Raw genomic sequence first — 16,364 nt, 5'->3', positions numbered from 1 at the left:
AATTAAATTCCATTTTAATAAAATGTTCACTAAAAGCAATTTACATTGCAATACTTATACACCCAATAAGGGGAGAATTATTACTGCATTTGCTTTCTATCTGAAATTGAGAATGGGGCCACATTTGTAGTCTCGGGTACACACTATTTTGTTCTGTACTGTGTTGTCCATATGAAATGTATTACAATACATCTCAATCTAACTTTACAAAATGGTAGAATACACTTTAAATGGCACTGAGAAATGGAAGTTTATTCTAAATGAGACACTTTAATTAGACACTCTGCTTTAATAATGTTTTCACAGAACATGAACAACACAGAAGAATATAAACAAAGATTAATTTTGTGAAGCAAGAAAAATAAGGGGAGGTTTTTAAAGGCCAAAGTGTCATGGAACTAGTTTTGAGCTTCTGTTTCTCTACTTAAAAAACCTCACAACAATTCCCTGAAATAAAAGGAAGCATTTTTTTCTGTATGCCATTAAAATAGTTGAGCACTGCTAATTTTTTTGCCAATTTCTAATAGAAAACAAATTCAAGCACAACRACTTGAGCAGAACCTGATCAAAAATTTTGCTTGCTTTTTTATTAATCTATGATCTTAAAGGTGTTGAGTATTCTACAGATTTAAAAAGAACCAATAAAATACTATAATGAGAATTCCACTTTAGCTAGGCAAAGCTATATTGCACTTAGGTTCCTTTTCTTTTGCCAAAATTCGGGATCTTTGTGAAAAAGGGAAATCTTGCATAAAGTGATGTGGAGATTGCCACTAATAGCCACACCTCAACAAATTAAAGGACTTCATGGTGAAAATACATTTTACTCAAGCCTAGTAATTCAAGTTTTACATTCTGCTATTCTGATCAGTTAATTATTAAAAGCAGGACAAATTGGTTGTTAACTCTTGGAAATTAAAGAAAGAATTACAGAAATTTTTATATCACCTCCTGAAATGTCAAGGGATGCTCTTCAAGGAAATCACACAATGCAGCCTATGATATTTGTAAGTATCAAGGTCCAGATGAAAATTCTGTCCATCTCTGGTTTCAATACTTAAAAGTATGTATTTAGTAATTTAATTCAGATGCTGTATATTTTAAACGCAATAGGATCAATACAAACTTAGTAACTGAGTGAGGGGTTTTAAATCTTGAGGGGATTTAAATCTAACACATTTTTGTGGTCAGTGAGAGACAAGGTCAGCAGCAGAATAATCAGGTTACAGGTAGTTTAATTAAGTTTTATTGTCAAAATAGGGCAGGAGCTATTCCATCACATGGGACATACAAGCAAACAAATTTCAAGACTACCTTACATACTATGTATGATAAATCACAGCCATATAGAACATGTGACCCATTAGAAAATAGTACTTTGGTTGCCAAAAACTGAGTCTCTCAGGGATTTCTTCTGCTGAACAGAAAAGCTCAGACATGTGAGATGACTTTATGCTTCTGTATGTGGCACTGTAGGGTGCTGAAGATGGTCCAGTGTTGTTTCAGGATCAGAGRCTTCTCTTGGCTATGTGTTTCCTGGACTCTCAATGACCAATTTCTCTGTGGAGTACAGCTGGCCAATGGTAACCTGAAATCAAACCAAAACATCAGAAAGCTGAAAMCAGAAAGTAAACAGGTTGTAATTTAGGTTGCACAAAAAATCCCAATAACTGAGTAGCCCACATATTAAACCTTTTCATAATTACATTCTTCTTCCTATAAACATTCTTTTTTGTACATATTACTGTTGTCTAGACCTTAAGAAAAAGAACCAATATATAAAATCATATACAAAATCTTGAAATAATGATATTGACGAATACGATACAAAGTCTCAAAAGATAACATTAGAAGTTACTGCAGAGAAAAAGCAAACAGGTTCTATGTTTGGAAAAATGAAAGGATGACTATAATGAAAAATAAAAATATGGATATAGTAAGCAGATACTTATGCTTTTTGGATGGAGAGCCTAGATATAAATTTCATCRCATGTTATTATTTTCCAGTTCCTTTGGAATCCTAATTTATTTTGCCTGATGAACAGTGAAAACAGTTCAACACTTGTTAGTTCAGCAGCAGCATTTTACACACACTAGAACTACCTCTTGTTCATGAGAGGGTATTCAGACCTCCTATATGTGTGCTTTCTAGTGCAATGAGGATATGAAAAATGACAAAAATGCAACATTGTTGCTTTGATTCCTCTTATTCTTTAGCACTTTCTAGTCTGCCCCATWACATTGGTAAACTGTGGTTGGATGCGCAGCTGGTGGTTGTKAGAGCTCTTGGCTTAGCAGCTGAGATGGGGAAGAAAGAAGTTTCATGCAAGTAGGGTAATGAAAGCAGAAGACATAATTTACTTTAAAAAGTATGGATTTTGGAGTCTACTTTTTAATATTTATTATACCCTTTGTTGCCCCTACTTTCTCCTTCAGTCCTGGGTACACTGTAGCTCAGTGTCCTTTTCACAAAAGAAAAGTTCATACATTTAACTGTTAAATTAGGACAAAAAAGGCTACATGCTTAATTACACTAAGCCCAGTATACTTAGTAGAATTTAATACTGTGCAAATTAAGCCTAGCAGCAAGTCAGGCTCTCAAAGTAATAAAAAATTAGGGAAAGAATGTTTTTGGCATTTTCCGTTTACCATTTTTTTGTGGGGAAAAGGTCCTGGTTGCTCTTGAATAAAAATTTTTCATCTATGCTCACACTCACATCRAATGTGAATAATATTGCCTTTTAGGAAATGAACTATTTCATCTTGATAAACAGCCTTGTCTGAAACTTGTAACACATTGATTTTAATCCTGAAATATTTATTACAAGGGAGCATTTATGAAGCTGTTCATAAAAGAACAGAAGTTTTCCTTGCTGGCAAATATTCCCTTTTTTTGGCACTCAGAGTTAGTAAAAGCATATGAACAACTCTGACTATTTTTGAAGTTACTTATGAAGTATGTTGCATACAGAATATTTAAAACAAAGGCCACACAAAACTGTGGCATGTGTTACCAACAGAAATTTTAAGCTGTCAGCAAGCGTTACTTGTCAAAGAGAACTTGCTGCTCTGGGTTATGTGGCAGGCTCTACACTCKAGTTGCTGCCTTACCACAAACCATGCTGTAGAGTACTTAATTTTTGTATACTGTGTTTGGAGTCCAAAGAATCTTTAATCCTTTCCCACACAGTAGAGCAAATTTAATGGGAGGCTCAGAGGGATTACAAAAATGCTGAAACCTGAATTGCATTTTTTTTTCTCCCCCAACTGGGGAGATAGATGAGACTGAGTACGTGACTTCTCAGTCAATCATATTCAGCTGTGGCAGATGGCTTTGTAGGAGAAAGGTACGAGCTGCTGTTTGCTGTCCCTGTGCCAGCAGGTGATGTTATCTACCGCTGCACCTCTTGACTGCAACGCAGTAAAAGCACAGATTTATGTGTGAGCTGCTTCCTTAGCAAACCACGGGCGTGCAGGCGTTTCAGTGCACAGAGCCACCAGTGCTGTGCTGTCRGCCTTTGCTGGGCTGCTGCAGCTTGCCTGCTCTGCTGCCTCCCTTGCAGAACCTATGCCATGGCATTTTAAGCTGAACTTTGAAATGGAAGGCTTTTTTAAAAGCCATTAGTCTTGAATTTCTAACGTTATGATSAAGCCTTTCCCATGTGCTTCAGACAAAACAAACAGACCTTCCATTTATAGCTGCAGAAAAACGCCCATCTATAAACATCGCCTGCCTCAGCAAAAGGACTGCACCAGTATTTRCACTCTGACACTCATTAACCCTCCAAACCTCAGCAGCCTTCTTACAGTGTCCTCACCATGCTGAGGCTAAAGAGAGCACTCCAGCAGCAAGCACTCACTRAGGATCATTCTCCCAAATTAGACACTTAAGTGGCTACCTATTGTGCTCTTTTTTCATCATGTATGTTTGTAGCTTGTGCACTGCCTTTACTCTTCTGGTAGGTGGCTGGAAGCCAGTGCATAGGGCAGTGCCAGGGGATATTCACTGACCACAGGAAACTTTTGGGGAAAAAGGCTCTATGATTTGCTCTGCAACTTGGTTACACAAAATTTTATTTAACTCTTTATTGCAATTAAATTCCCTAGGAAAGAATATACAATAAAGAACCACTTTGTCATCAGGAGAAGATAATAAACAAAAATATAAAGCAGTTTTTCAGCTGCTTCTGAATTATTYGATATTTAAGTTCTGCCTGCAAAAYKGTGTACTTTGGTTCTGACAGATCCAGCCCTCAAAATCTTATGATTTGTCCTTGTTCAAAGATTTAGTACAAACCTGTCTGGTCAGCCTTTTCTCGTGAACTTGAAAACCTTACYATTGCCTTCTGTCTGAATCCAGAAGGCTCAGGGCTTCAGAATGGGATTAATCGATTAATCAGCAGATGTGAGACAACAAATGGGGAAAAAGAAATCATTGAGAGGAAGTGCTGGTCCATCCAGTATCCCAATCATTCTCTGGTTATTAGGTGTTTGTGTGTTCATACAGCAACAGTACTATTTCTTTGTCATAGCTGGTAGCAAGCAATCACAGGAATAAGCCACCTCATGGAATCTTTCATTGCTATTGGGGTAAAAAAGCATGTAGAAGAGATTTTCCCTAAATAACAGAGCATCAGAGGTATGTATGGAGAGGTGCAGTAAGAACTAAATCRTAGAATTAAGTAAGAAGAATGATAGAAGCAAAATCTGAATGTCCTGCAGACACTGAAAGAACATGACATTACCCTAAAAATTCAACAAATCCAGTTGGCATTGGCAACTCTGAACTCTGCTCTCTCCAAAGGTCTCTGGCCAGTGCCTGACCCTCAGGGACACCTTGGCTGGGGAGCAGGTTATGAGTGGCTTCCATGCCAAGCCATGTGACARATGCAATTGCAATGGGACAGTGCTGGCCTTGGAGGCAGCCTGAATCCTTGGGGCTGCCTYCCCTTCTTGACACAGCTGGGGGAGCAGATCCTGCAGACCCAYTGCCACTACTTGCAAAATAATCCCATATCATCATCTTCAATTTCTGAAGGTATGTGGCATGTCTTGTGTTTTTCATCCACATGAAGCTCAGAGTTGAGGTAGAATGACTGCTCATATTTTTGCAAGGCTGAAAATAAGGTGACCAGGTTTTAAAATTTTTTTTTGAACTTGCTTCATTCGGAGTGCACAGCTCTGCTCTGAAAAGTATGATGACATCTTTCTTTGACAGCTCTGTATAAATGTCTGTCTACTTCAATAATCACCCTATTTTTCCTTCCTTAGTTGCGTTGGCTCTGCAGCACAAAGGTGACCAGACATCTCTTTTTCTCATGTACTTTACAGAATTGTAATTGTGTGGTGTATAACCCACAAGCTCCAACAGATCCTGCTGAGCCCTGATGAAGATACTTTTTCTCACTGTCACTGAATTACTCATCCATAYCTTCCTGCCAAACTTACCAATCTCCAAACTACTGGTTACCTGCTTGGGTGAGGTCTCATCCAAGATAAATTTCAGTGTGAGTGCCCTAAAATTACTCAGGTAAGTAGCTGGGCAGCAGACCTCTGGAAAGGTAATGTCCAAAAGGACACAGCAAAGTACAGTTGAAGTGTACATCCCACATGGGTGGCTCTGAAGAAGGATGCCCACAGCTTTAGTAAACAAATGGAAAGTCAAACTGACAAGAAATCTGGCTTGTAATAGCTCTTAGCAGGATGGACATATGAAAGGAGAGACAATAATACAGGTCTCAGCCCCTGAAGGAATCTTAGAACCTCGCAGAGCAGGTGACATACCTTGATTGGGCATGGCCAGCACAGAAACATCACCTTCGTAACTGCAGTCTGGGTGTGTTCTTATGTAAATCCATGCAATATGGCTACAGACCCTTGCAGTGCTGCTTTTACCATCGCTTTCTAAGCTAAGTTGATTTAAGAGTGGAACAGAGGAGTTTCCCTCCTCTGACCCTTCTATGTCTCACCCCATTTGTAAAACAAGTAACAAAACTCTCAGTTACTAATAATTAGAGTAAGAACTAGAATAACAAAAATAATCAATAAACAAATGTTTATTTAATAACTCTCCCCTCATTTAAATATAATTGCTGAAGTAATCTCTAGGGAACAACCTTCTGCCCTCAAAAGGAAACTAACTTTTTTTTTCATGCCAYTGTTTATTTTTTGATGGCAGACAAAAGCAGCAGCGGCCTAACAGGAGAGGGTGCAAAACTCACCTCATGTAGAATCACCTCACTGGACAAAGCAAGGYCTAAACACATAAAAGTGCCACCACAGCATAACAATGTGAAAACAATGAGAGACAGAAAYTCTTCTAGGTCTCAGTTTTTAAAAAAAAAAAATATCTCCCAAGAGGGGATACTACTGGAGAAGTAACAAYGGTTTCCTGATTATCCTGAAGAAATGCATATCATGACTAAAGCTGATGTACTACAGATAGCTTTACATATTAAACACATTTACAYATCTTAAATATATATAGGTTGTTATATACACATATATAAATATATGAAAAATAAATTAAAAACCCAATCTCTAGATAGCAAACAGCCATCTTCTGTCTTACTGCAAATTTCCAGGCAATAAATGTTTACCTTACAACAGCTGTATGTTTACATATAAACATATAAATTTTCATGGTTCTTTATTATGGAGAAAAAGGAGAAAGTCCTGTGTATTAATATATTTATACCACATACACAAACACACACACGCACACATGCATAGATTACATCAGGTTGTTTTTTCCTATAGCACCTGAAAAGTTGACAGGTATATCTCATGGGCACACTGCTGAWTCTTAACTAGGAAGAAAAATCCCTGATGACACCACAGTAATAYTGCATTTACTGCTGCTAATCTGGGCCTCTATATGAAGAAGTTCCCCAATCATATTTTCTTGCACTGTGAATGCTGAGAAAAAWAGAAATGTACAAAAATAATGGTTACTTTGAAGAGCTGGCAACAGTATTGTAAGTTGTTTACCTATTGTCTTTCCTGTTGGATGATGCCAACCAATTTGCAATCCTACAGCAAATTTAAGTGAAGTGGTTATTGTTTTTAGGAAGCATTACATTTTTTTCCCCACACCCAAAATTGGATATGCTATAAACAGCACACTTTATATTTTTCATGTTAACTAAGGCCAGTTTAACATTTTTTGTTTGTTTGTTTTTAAATTAATATGGACAGCAATTTTTGAAATGATCTTACACTGCAATAATAAAYGGATCAGTGTGATACACAGTAATTAATACAACTCAAATGGAACCAAAATCTCATCAATAACTTTTAGTTCCTTGCCAACTCTGTGTGTTGGTATCAAATGCTACAGCAGAAGCCTTATTTTTTACTCAGGAAAGAATGTTRAAAAACTGCATTTGGCTTCTTCAACACTTAGGTTATTCCAGTTCTTCAGAGCTGAAATCAATGTAGAAAAAAATATTTCGGAGACATTTCCCTTACTTTAATTGATTCCATTTGTCTACACAGGAAGTGAAGGAAAGCTTCTGAGACCTGAGAAGTTAGAACTACTGTGTATTTTACTTCTGCCTGTGTTTTGCAAATGYTATTTTCTTTGTTTCTTTGTGCCATAACATCTCCTACAACCACTGCTACATGAAACTTTTGAAAAGGCAGAATATATTTATTGCTATCATTTATTGGGCTTTCACTGCATATGAAGGTGTGAAGTAAAGTAAGCCAGCTAACAGGTGAGAATGTATCTGAAAGTTATTTCTCTTAATGATGATAAATTATGTAATTTTGTTAGAATGATATGCTCTTTATCTGGAACACCTTAATTTGGTCTRTCAGAAGCAGGATGATGTATTTATTTAACAGTCTCATTCATTTATTCCGTAGGTYTCCCTGAAGAGAGACTCTTTAGTGAAAAGAGCAAAGAACCTTATCTATTCCAGCAGCGATTTACACGCAGCATATATATTCATGTGTATTTTGTATATGAGATTCTTCTTTTTAAATTTATTTCTCAGTTAAGAGAGCCCCTTTTCCTTAAAATTACAGAAATATGCTACTGTCCTTAGAGACAATATGGGCATGACAGATAATACATGGGCATGATAGCCTTTGCTCCAAGTAACTTCACTTGATGTAGCTTGAAGTAACAGAGAGGAAATCATTGGGAATCTTTCAATCTGGGTTGTTCTATCATTCTGTGAAAGCCAAGTGGACCAGATCATGTCCTYCAGTAAAGTCACCCAGTTTCACCTCTCTTGTTTCCTGCAAGCTGCACAGCCTACAGATAAAAAGGAGTGTGACAAGGMAAATGCCATCTCAAAAGCACACTGGGCCCAACAGCAAATGGCTGCAGGGGGGAAGAATCATCCCTCTGCTGTTGCAAAGGATACCTTACAACGATGTCAGACGGTGGGCCACAGGAAAGCAAGCAGTGTCTAATTTTGGGCTTGAACAGCCAGGTGAAGGTTTGATACAACTCATCCAAAGAAGAAGCTGGTCTGCAGATGTAATGCTCTGAATGGGTGTGATCTTTTCAAGCTTTCAGCATCCTGGTGATCTCCAGGCTCCCACCASTCCTCCCTCCCTGTTTGTTACCTGCCAATGCTACTTCAGCATTTTGCTTTTTCTCTCACATTTGCATATAAAGCCTCTACTTTCACAGATCAGCTCAAAGTCTTTGAAAATCCRAATACAAAAGAAACAGGTCTTCTAAAGAATCAATCCCATGTGGGTAAAGGGGAAAAATTTAATATGGCCTGATCTTTTCTCAACATAGCATGTCGAGGAGAAAAATCACTCAATTAAGATGCTGAGTGTGGCAAGAAAAGGAATATAATACATATGTACTTGAAAATATACAGACAAAGACCTAGATAACATTGTGCTGAGYGTGGTATAACAGGTAGTCTAGTAATGCTGAGACATTTGGTATGTAAATACCCAGACCATTCACAGAGGACCCTATGTTTTGTTCTGTACATAAGCAGAATTCATCAAWGCCAATGTGAGTGCCTGCCTTACTTTTGTCAGTAGTATAATACAACAGCCACTGTCACAAAACACACATTCTGCACTAGGTCCACGAAAGTACTGTAATGTTTGTGTATTGCAGATACRCTAACTCCACAACAGCAAAAACTAAATTGTCATTATAAAAGGAAAGTATTTCACTCTTCAGTGTCTTCTTGGACCATTACTTCCAAGAGACTTTTGGAATGGAACACTGAAGAAAATGTACTCATTGTAGACAGACATAAACAGATATTAAAATATGCTTATTGAGTAGTGTGATCAAGYAATTCTGTAGCCCTAATAAACTTTCATACTCTGAACTACTGTGGTACTAAAATGAGCTGCMACAACATTATGACAACAATAATAATTTAAAGATCACCTTTTACAACACTTGCATCTGAAGTCAGATGCCAGAAATGCCATGCACTGAAAGAATCAGCTTTAGYCTTATTTCTCATGTAAACTGGGGAACTTGGCTGCTGGGGAGAGCTGCAGAACACTTGCACAAAGATGTATATGGCATGTTTGCATGTTAATGTCTTTCAGAAAATTACTTATACACCTGTTCCCCCGTTTTTTTTTTTTTTTTTTTTAATAATGCCCATCATCTTCTTCATTTATCCTCCCTCCCAAAAATATCTGATTTTGTCCCAAGCCATTGGAACTTAAAGAAAGTTCCAGAGCAGCAAACGCTACATGGACTTCCCCTATTTTTAACTGTGATTTGCTYGTCTAAATGATGACTCTTTAAAGCCTTGAAAAGCTTGGTTCCTTTGTCTTCACCACATTTTTAAGTGAACAGTACATAAAGTAARTGCAAGGAGAAAAGTACATAAAGTATGTTTGCTGGGAAATGCTGAACTTCAGGAGCTGAGACATTTWAAGACAGCATGTACCAAGATACCAAGGACTGAAAATCAGGGCTGGCTGGGTGTAGCTCTTGGAAGATGCATCCAGGGGTCTCTATAAAACAAACATGACGGAGAATACATTGGARCTTTCCTTGTGAAAGCCCAGAGTGGTGGGAACAGCTAAAGCCACTGATTCTTCAGGAAAGAAAACACAGTGGCACATGGCAATGCTGATGGCTCCCTAAAATGCATTTGGGTTGGCAGCTTGGAAAACCTTGGCCATCATTGCCTTTGAGGCCAGCAGCTGTTCTGATCCCAGCTGGGCCTGCACTCACTCATTCAAAGTCCACACCTATGGTGTCTCACACAGCACAGTAGTCACCCGTGCATACTTGCTACACTTCAATTCTGATGTTTCTGAACGAGAAGCTTTCTCAGCATCTGCAGTAAAGCACGAGGCTGCACMAATACCTGCAGTAATAACTCCAAGAGACAAATGGGTAACAAGTACACAACATGTATTATGCTTGAGGACTCTCYGGTGGGAGTTACCTCTCTCTGCAGGATCCTGCCCAATATTTTAAAACAAGCATATATAGGTAGCAGAAGTACAGAGATGTATAATTACTCTCACAGCTCAGCTCTTTGATTGCTTAAACAAAAGAATTACCTGTAACTAGCAGGAAAATTAAGATGGGTTGGCACAATCACCTATTACAGAAAGATGCATCAAATATTTTTCTTTTCAAGCRTAACACACTATGTATATTTGGTAAATGAATACTGCATTAACTAAATTAACTTGAATTTGGTTTTTTTATTTATTCTGAGGGGAAAAGTTCAGATGACTCAGAACTGTCATATTGTTTGACTTAACAATTTAAATTTTCTGTTTTCCTAATGTCCTTTGAGCCACAAGAATGTTTTTTAAAAAATGCCTTTATATACTACAAAAGCTATGTTTGTGGAAGTGAAAGACATAGYGAGCTGCTGAATTTTGGATTTGAATGGGTGCTAGCTGTAGTTTAATTATTTGATGGTGATATGTCTGCTTCAAGATTTCAAATTGTCCTTATCAAAATTCCYGGTGCTGGTTACAGGACAGCACCAGGTACATTGCATTTTATAAAACTGACAGGTGCTTCATTACCATTTTAAAGTAACAAGGCATTTCGTGTTTCAAGAAAAAAAGTCAATTCTGTAACATAATTTTCCAAGACAAAAGAGAAAGACATAAGAGATAGAAAAACTTCATTCTTCCCTGTCCTCCAAGAAGGTTATAACCAAGGAGTAAACTTAATTTTATATGAAGAACAATTTACTTTAAGGTTCCAATAGGTCTCTTCCTCTGCACTGATGTTACCTTACACACACCTCAGATGCGATTACAGGCAGGGCTTTTCTTTTGTGTCCATTCCAATCACAAAATTAARTTTGAAAGTGTAGAGATAACAAATTGAATATATTTAGAAAATATAGCTGTATTTACAAAGATAAATTTTGTATTGGATGTTTTTGATTCAATCTGCATCTTCACGCAGAAAGGAGCACCCCATTGAGACAAATACTTACACATCAAGTCTCTGCTGCAGTGTTTTGGAGATCTCTAAATGTATCAGGACAGGAATACATTTTTATTTTTCTGCATTAAAAAGACTTCCTTTTTTTGGCAAAATTCTTACAGATTACTAAACTACAGTCATCTGTTCCTGACAAAATCATGAAGATAATTTCCTTGTTTATCTTACTTTCTGTGATGGAGGATATCCAAAGATGTGTGCTTTCTTGCTCAGCCATCATTCTTGGTTTACTATCTCCAAACCTCCAAGCTTCAAAGAGCATTTTTCTTTTCCTCCTCTCTTTTGGAAGTGTTCCAGTGAGAGCCATACAAAGAACCCAATTGCCTGGACTGTGTACACTCTTTAAAAAACTGAGTAAGAAGCCAATGAGAAGAAAGGACATTCAAGTTTTAGGAGTTAGGATGGATTTGTTGAATTTCAGTAAATGTTTGGGCCTCTGAGTTCTCACTTGCCAAGGACATCCTGAAATCACTTCTCAGGTCCAGCTCAGTTTCCAAACCAACGTCCCAGTGAAAACACTTGCCTTCAATCTACTTTATTAAGCAGCCTCTGCAGAGCCATAACCACAAACACAGTGAACCACTCTGTTCCTCTTGAAGTTACTCCAGAAGAGAGTGGGTACACTTCTGACTTCCTACAGCCTCTTCCCCAGGGCAGGAGTTGCTGCCCTTGCCTCTGAGTCCCAAGGCAAACATCACCTGCAGCACCACACCAAGGCAAAGCCAAGCCCTCGAGTCAAACCTGCCCGAGTTCAGGCAGGTGTTCTGCCATCRCCCTTCAGCTCACACTCAGCCAGTTCCACACACACATGGGTTAACTTCCCAGTGCTCGCCGACCCACCCCTTTTTACAAACACGAAGAAGAAATAAGGAGGGTGAAAATAATKATTTGCAAACCCTCCAACTTTTGAGCAGGAGATATCTGTGTTTGTGTGGATATASGGTATAGCTTACATTAACTTGTTTAATTGGACTAAACTAAAGCAGCATTTTTTTCTTGTTTTTTTGGCAAAGATAAATTACTGGGTTTAGCACAGCTGGTAGAAGCTAATTCTGTACAAAGAATTCTTTTCAGTAGTGTGGGTGGCAAAACACTTTCAGCAACCGGCCTAATTAGTTCTTCCTTCTTCGCAATAGCACAGACCAGTTCAAAGAAAAAAAAAAAAAGAGATTGTAATGGAAGAAGTGGTATAAAATCATCCTGTTTGCTCTTCTGGTTTTGCCAGTCCTCCCTTATTTAATGTCACACTACGTGAAGGYTTGCCCYAGTATTTCCCAGCGCAGATAACAATTAGGAGTGGGAGGTTAGCACTTACTCCAAACACAGGCAGGCAGGGAGCAACGCCTGCTCCTCTGCACATGGCAGATAGAGCATTCCTCTCCCGAAAGAGCCCACCAGACCCAGGCAGCAGAGCAGTGGATGCTCCAGGGAGGGTTCTCCCCTCCCACACGGCTTCTGGGGGCTCGTTCAGCACGGAGGGGAAGCCCGAGCTGCCAGCGCGCCCCGCTCCCCGGCCGCCCTCGGTGACACGGATCATTTCCATAACAAAACACAGCGCGGGTGCCAAGTACGATCATTTGAGCTTCACTGCTCGCGGCGTGCAGCCCACCAGCCGCACTGTAGTAACCCCGTGCCCTCAGCGAGCACAGCCCCTCCTTTCCATAGGAGCGGTGAAGGCACTCGGGCTCTTCCCCAGCGCGCACCGATGCGCCAGCGCTCCGCTGCTGTCAGCACGATACAGCCSCTGCGAGATAAAAACTGGGCTTGGCGAGATCCACTTGACCTTGTGAATGTCAGCGAGATAAAGGCTAAAAGGCCAGCAAGGGCACAGATGTTTGAATTTACCTTTATTATATGCCATCTAGGAAACGGCTGGGAAATTTTTTTCTAGCTCTGTTGTTYTGAATAATGACTCTGGAGCGGTGCTTGAGTGAGTTACAAATCTATTTAAAAAAAACAATCCAAAGTGTTACAAGCCATTACCAATGTTTCTTTTTCTCCTAACTAGACCGAATAAAGGCAGGATTATGAAACACTTCCGTTAGAAAAAAACTGAACGTGAAGGGGGAGAGCAAATTAAAAGTAGAAAGTATTTTGTGAAGACAAACAAAATGACCAATTAATGAGGAAGATCTCCAGATAGCTTAGACAAAAAGCCAGCAATGAAACAAAAAATAACAGTGTTTATCTGTACCTACATCCCTGTTCGTTTTTTTTTTTTTTTTTTTTAAATTATTTTTATATTTGCTCATTTGTTTCTTTTGGCAGCAAATGGAAGACAGAGGGCTACTCCTATGATAATATTAATCACATTAATTAAAACCAAAAACAGAACTTCCTAGAACTGCCCACTGCTCATTTATARTTTGAACAGTCTGATACTGAGAATAATATTTTCTAATACCTGCTTCTCCATAGCAGTTGTTAGAAAGTCCATGCAATTTTTTGTCAATGGAAGGCTGTTGATGAATGTTGAAAAGACTATTTAAACACATGTTGGGGAGAAGGCAAGGAGAGGAGGCAGTTATGGGGAATAGACTCAATCTAGGAATTTGTCACTGAATACTCCTGTCTGAAATAATTTCTAATAYGACACTTTCCTCTTTCTGTGGCTTGACACCTTAAATATTTCTTCATTTTCTTTCCATTTTTCTGTATAATAACATTGGAACACAAAGGAATACTGACTGACTATAAACATAAAAYAGTGAAGCTACTGCACACAAGATACTATGGGAAGCAGAGATCTGTCCTTTATCTTTCAGTATTAATCATCTCAGAGTTACTTTTAACAAAAGGAGAGCAAGACTAACTTGTACGAGATTAAAAAAGATTCTTTCATGTATATAATGCATTATGTCCTTTGAAAAACATGCATCCAAAAACTATTTTGCTCATTCTATCCCAGGTTGTTGATTTTGCTATTTAAAAAATACTGTGTCAAAACGTAACCTATAAGCCTGTATACAAAAGAAACACCCCTCTGGGAAAAAAACACAGAAAAGTGAGCCAGTAGATGGCATTGTGGCACTTCAAAAGAAATTCCAGAAAATTCCACTTTAAAAACATGCAAGCCTAAGTGCTGTGTTTAACCACTTACTGCTTAACCATTGCACTATTTTACTCCTGCTCAGTGCTCCACATGCACAACTGAATAAACAAAACCTAATGATGTAACTCCACTGTCACACTAGCCCTGAAACAAATCTTGTCTGCTCTGGTTCCCAAATCCAATTAACTCCATATGCTAGATTTACAATCCCAGTCTTGAAAAGATGATCCTTATTTGATGACTAATGTTCCATGAGCCATGCCTTTCAAAGGTACACCACAAAAGACGTGATTAGTTGAAAAATATTTACTGAAATGTAATCATATACAAGATGTTACAACCAATGCAGATGATGCTATTTTCAGCTAAACAGAAACTTCCGTGGAATAAATACCTCTTGAAAATAAATTTCTTAAGTATTTTATGAATATTCCCACTTTGTTTCAATTAAACTGCTGAAACGCCTTCACAGCTAGAGAAGACTGTAGCAACCCASCATTTCTTGTGCAACACGGTACTTCTCTATTGCTCAAAACACAGAAATTTGAAATAATTTTGCAGAACTCAACATACAGAAGAATGCAGTTTAGGAATTATATTCCATACACAGGGWAAGTTATTTAAACTGCAGCTAGACTTGCAATTATCAGTACWTTATCTGCAAGCTRCWTTATAGATAAACCTGCTTTACCTTGATCTCTCTAAGCTGGGGGTTGGAGCAAAGACTTCTGGAGGTCTCCTYYRGTCCCAGGTATTCTGTGGGGTTTATATATCAGTGCTCCTCATTACATTAGTCATTAAGAAAAGGTCTAATTTCACYATGGTATTCATTTTCTCAGGAAGGTCTAAAAATCCTTGTATCAGAAGGAAAARCTTTCAAGCATAGTGTAATTCAACCTGACTGCCTTAAAGAGCCTAATTAAATTCAATTCAACAGCATACTCTAAGTGTCCAGTTGTATATACTTTTTTTTTGTTTATGCCACTTCTTCAGAGTAAACTAAAGCAGTTTAGTTTTCCTGATGGAAAAATTTCAACTTCAGCTCTCCACTGCCTGATAGTCCAATACTTGGATTAAGAAACAAAGAAGCAACTAAAAAACTTCATCCACAAATTAACAGATAAAATATTTTTGCAAAATTAATATCCACAAAAACATCATCCTCACTCGAACAAAGCTGGGGTATATACGTGAAAATTCCCTTTTTTGATTATAACTAGATGTCAAAAACACAGAARAATACAGAAATATTTCTTCCATCCCCAATGAAGTTACAAGCATTACTATGAATTTTTAAATATGAAAAATGGATGTCTCCTTTGTGGAATAGAGGTAGTCAGGTTGGACTGGAGCACCAAGGAKATGAGGGAAAACAGTTCCTTCCTCTTCTCATCACTTTTTTCAAAGTGATCCCCTCCTTAGAGGTAGGTGACAAATGTCACAAACCCAGAAGCATTTCAAAGAGAATAGAATGGTGTGAGTGTGACCATAAGCACTGATAATTGGATCAATTTGCAGATCCACCTTTTCCAGTATTTTGTCCCTATCATAGTCCACAAGCAGTTCTTCAGGGAAAGGGAGCATGAATATGACACACATGCATACATTCTTCTGCTGAAATGCCTCCTCTGCTTCTTGTGACAACTTTTTGGCAACTTCAGAGTCAYGTAAGCATAACACCATTTTAACAGACTTGATTAATTTGTATTATCCCCATTTGAACTCATCTACTTGCTGGCATCYCCAGCATGCTGTGGCAATGAGTTTTACCATGTAAGTGTGCACTTGGCACCTCTTTTGAACTCTCAAGATTGTAAGTTGATAATTTTGCTTTGACTTTGTAAAACATTCCAAACAGTAAAAAAAAATTWAAAAAAAWTT

The 16,364-nt window shown here is 38.2% G+C and overlaps 1 protein-coding gene across 1 annotated transcript in view; it reads right to left on the bottom strand.

The window, feature by feature from the left end:
- Positions 1-1,230: 1,230 nt before the first annotated feature.
- LYRM4 (LYR motif containing 4) overlaps positions 1,231-16,364 on the bottom strand; it is an 84,809-nt gene continuing 69,675 nt past the window's right edge. The window contains exon 3 of the mRNA XM_057369140.1: positions 1,231-1,588. Coding sequence (XP_057225123.1) covers positions 1,526-1,588 — 63 coding nt within the window. The 3' untranslated portion in view covers positions 1,231-1,525. The remainder of the gene's footprint in view (positions 1,589-16,364) is intronic.

Source organism: Malurus melanocephalus, unplaced genomic scaffold, assembly GCF_030028575.1.
Source record: "Malurus melanocephalus ecotype Western Australia unplaced genomic scaffold, MMel_1.1 scaffold_103, whole genome shotgun sequence".
NCBI classification, from domain to species: Eukaryota; Metazoa; Chordata; class Aves; order Passeriformes; family Maluridae; genus Malurus; species Malurus melanocephalus.
The sequence above is the reverse complement of the archived record's forward strand: the minus strand, read 5'-3'. Positions and strand labels throughout refer to the sequence as shown.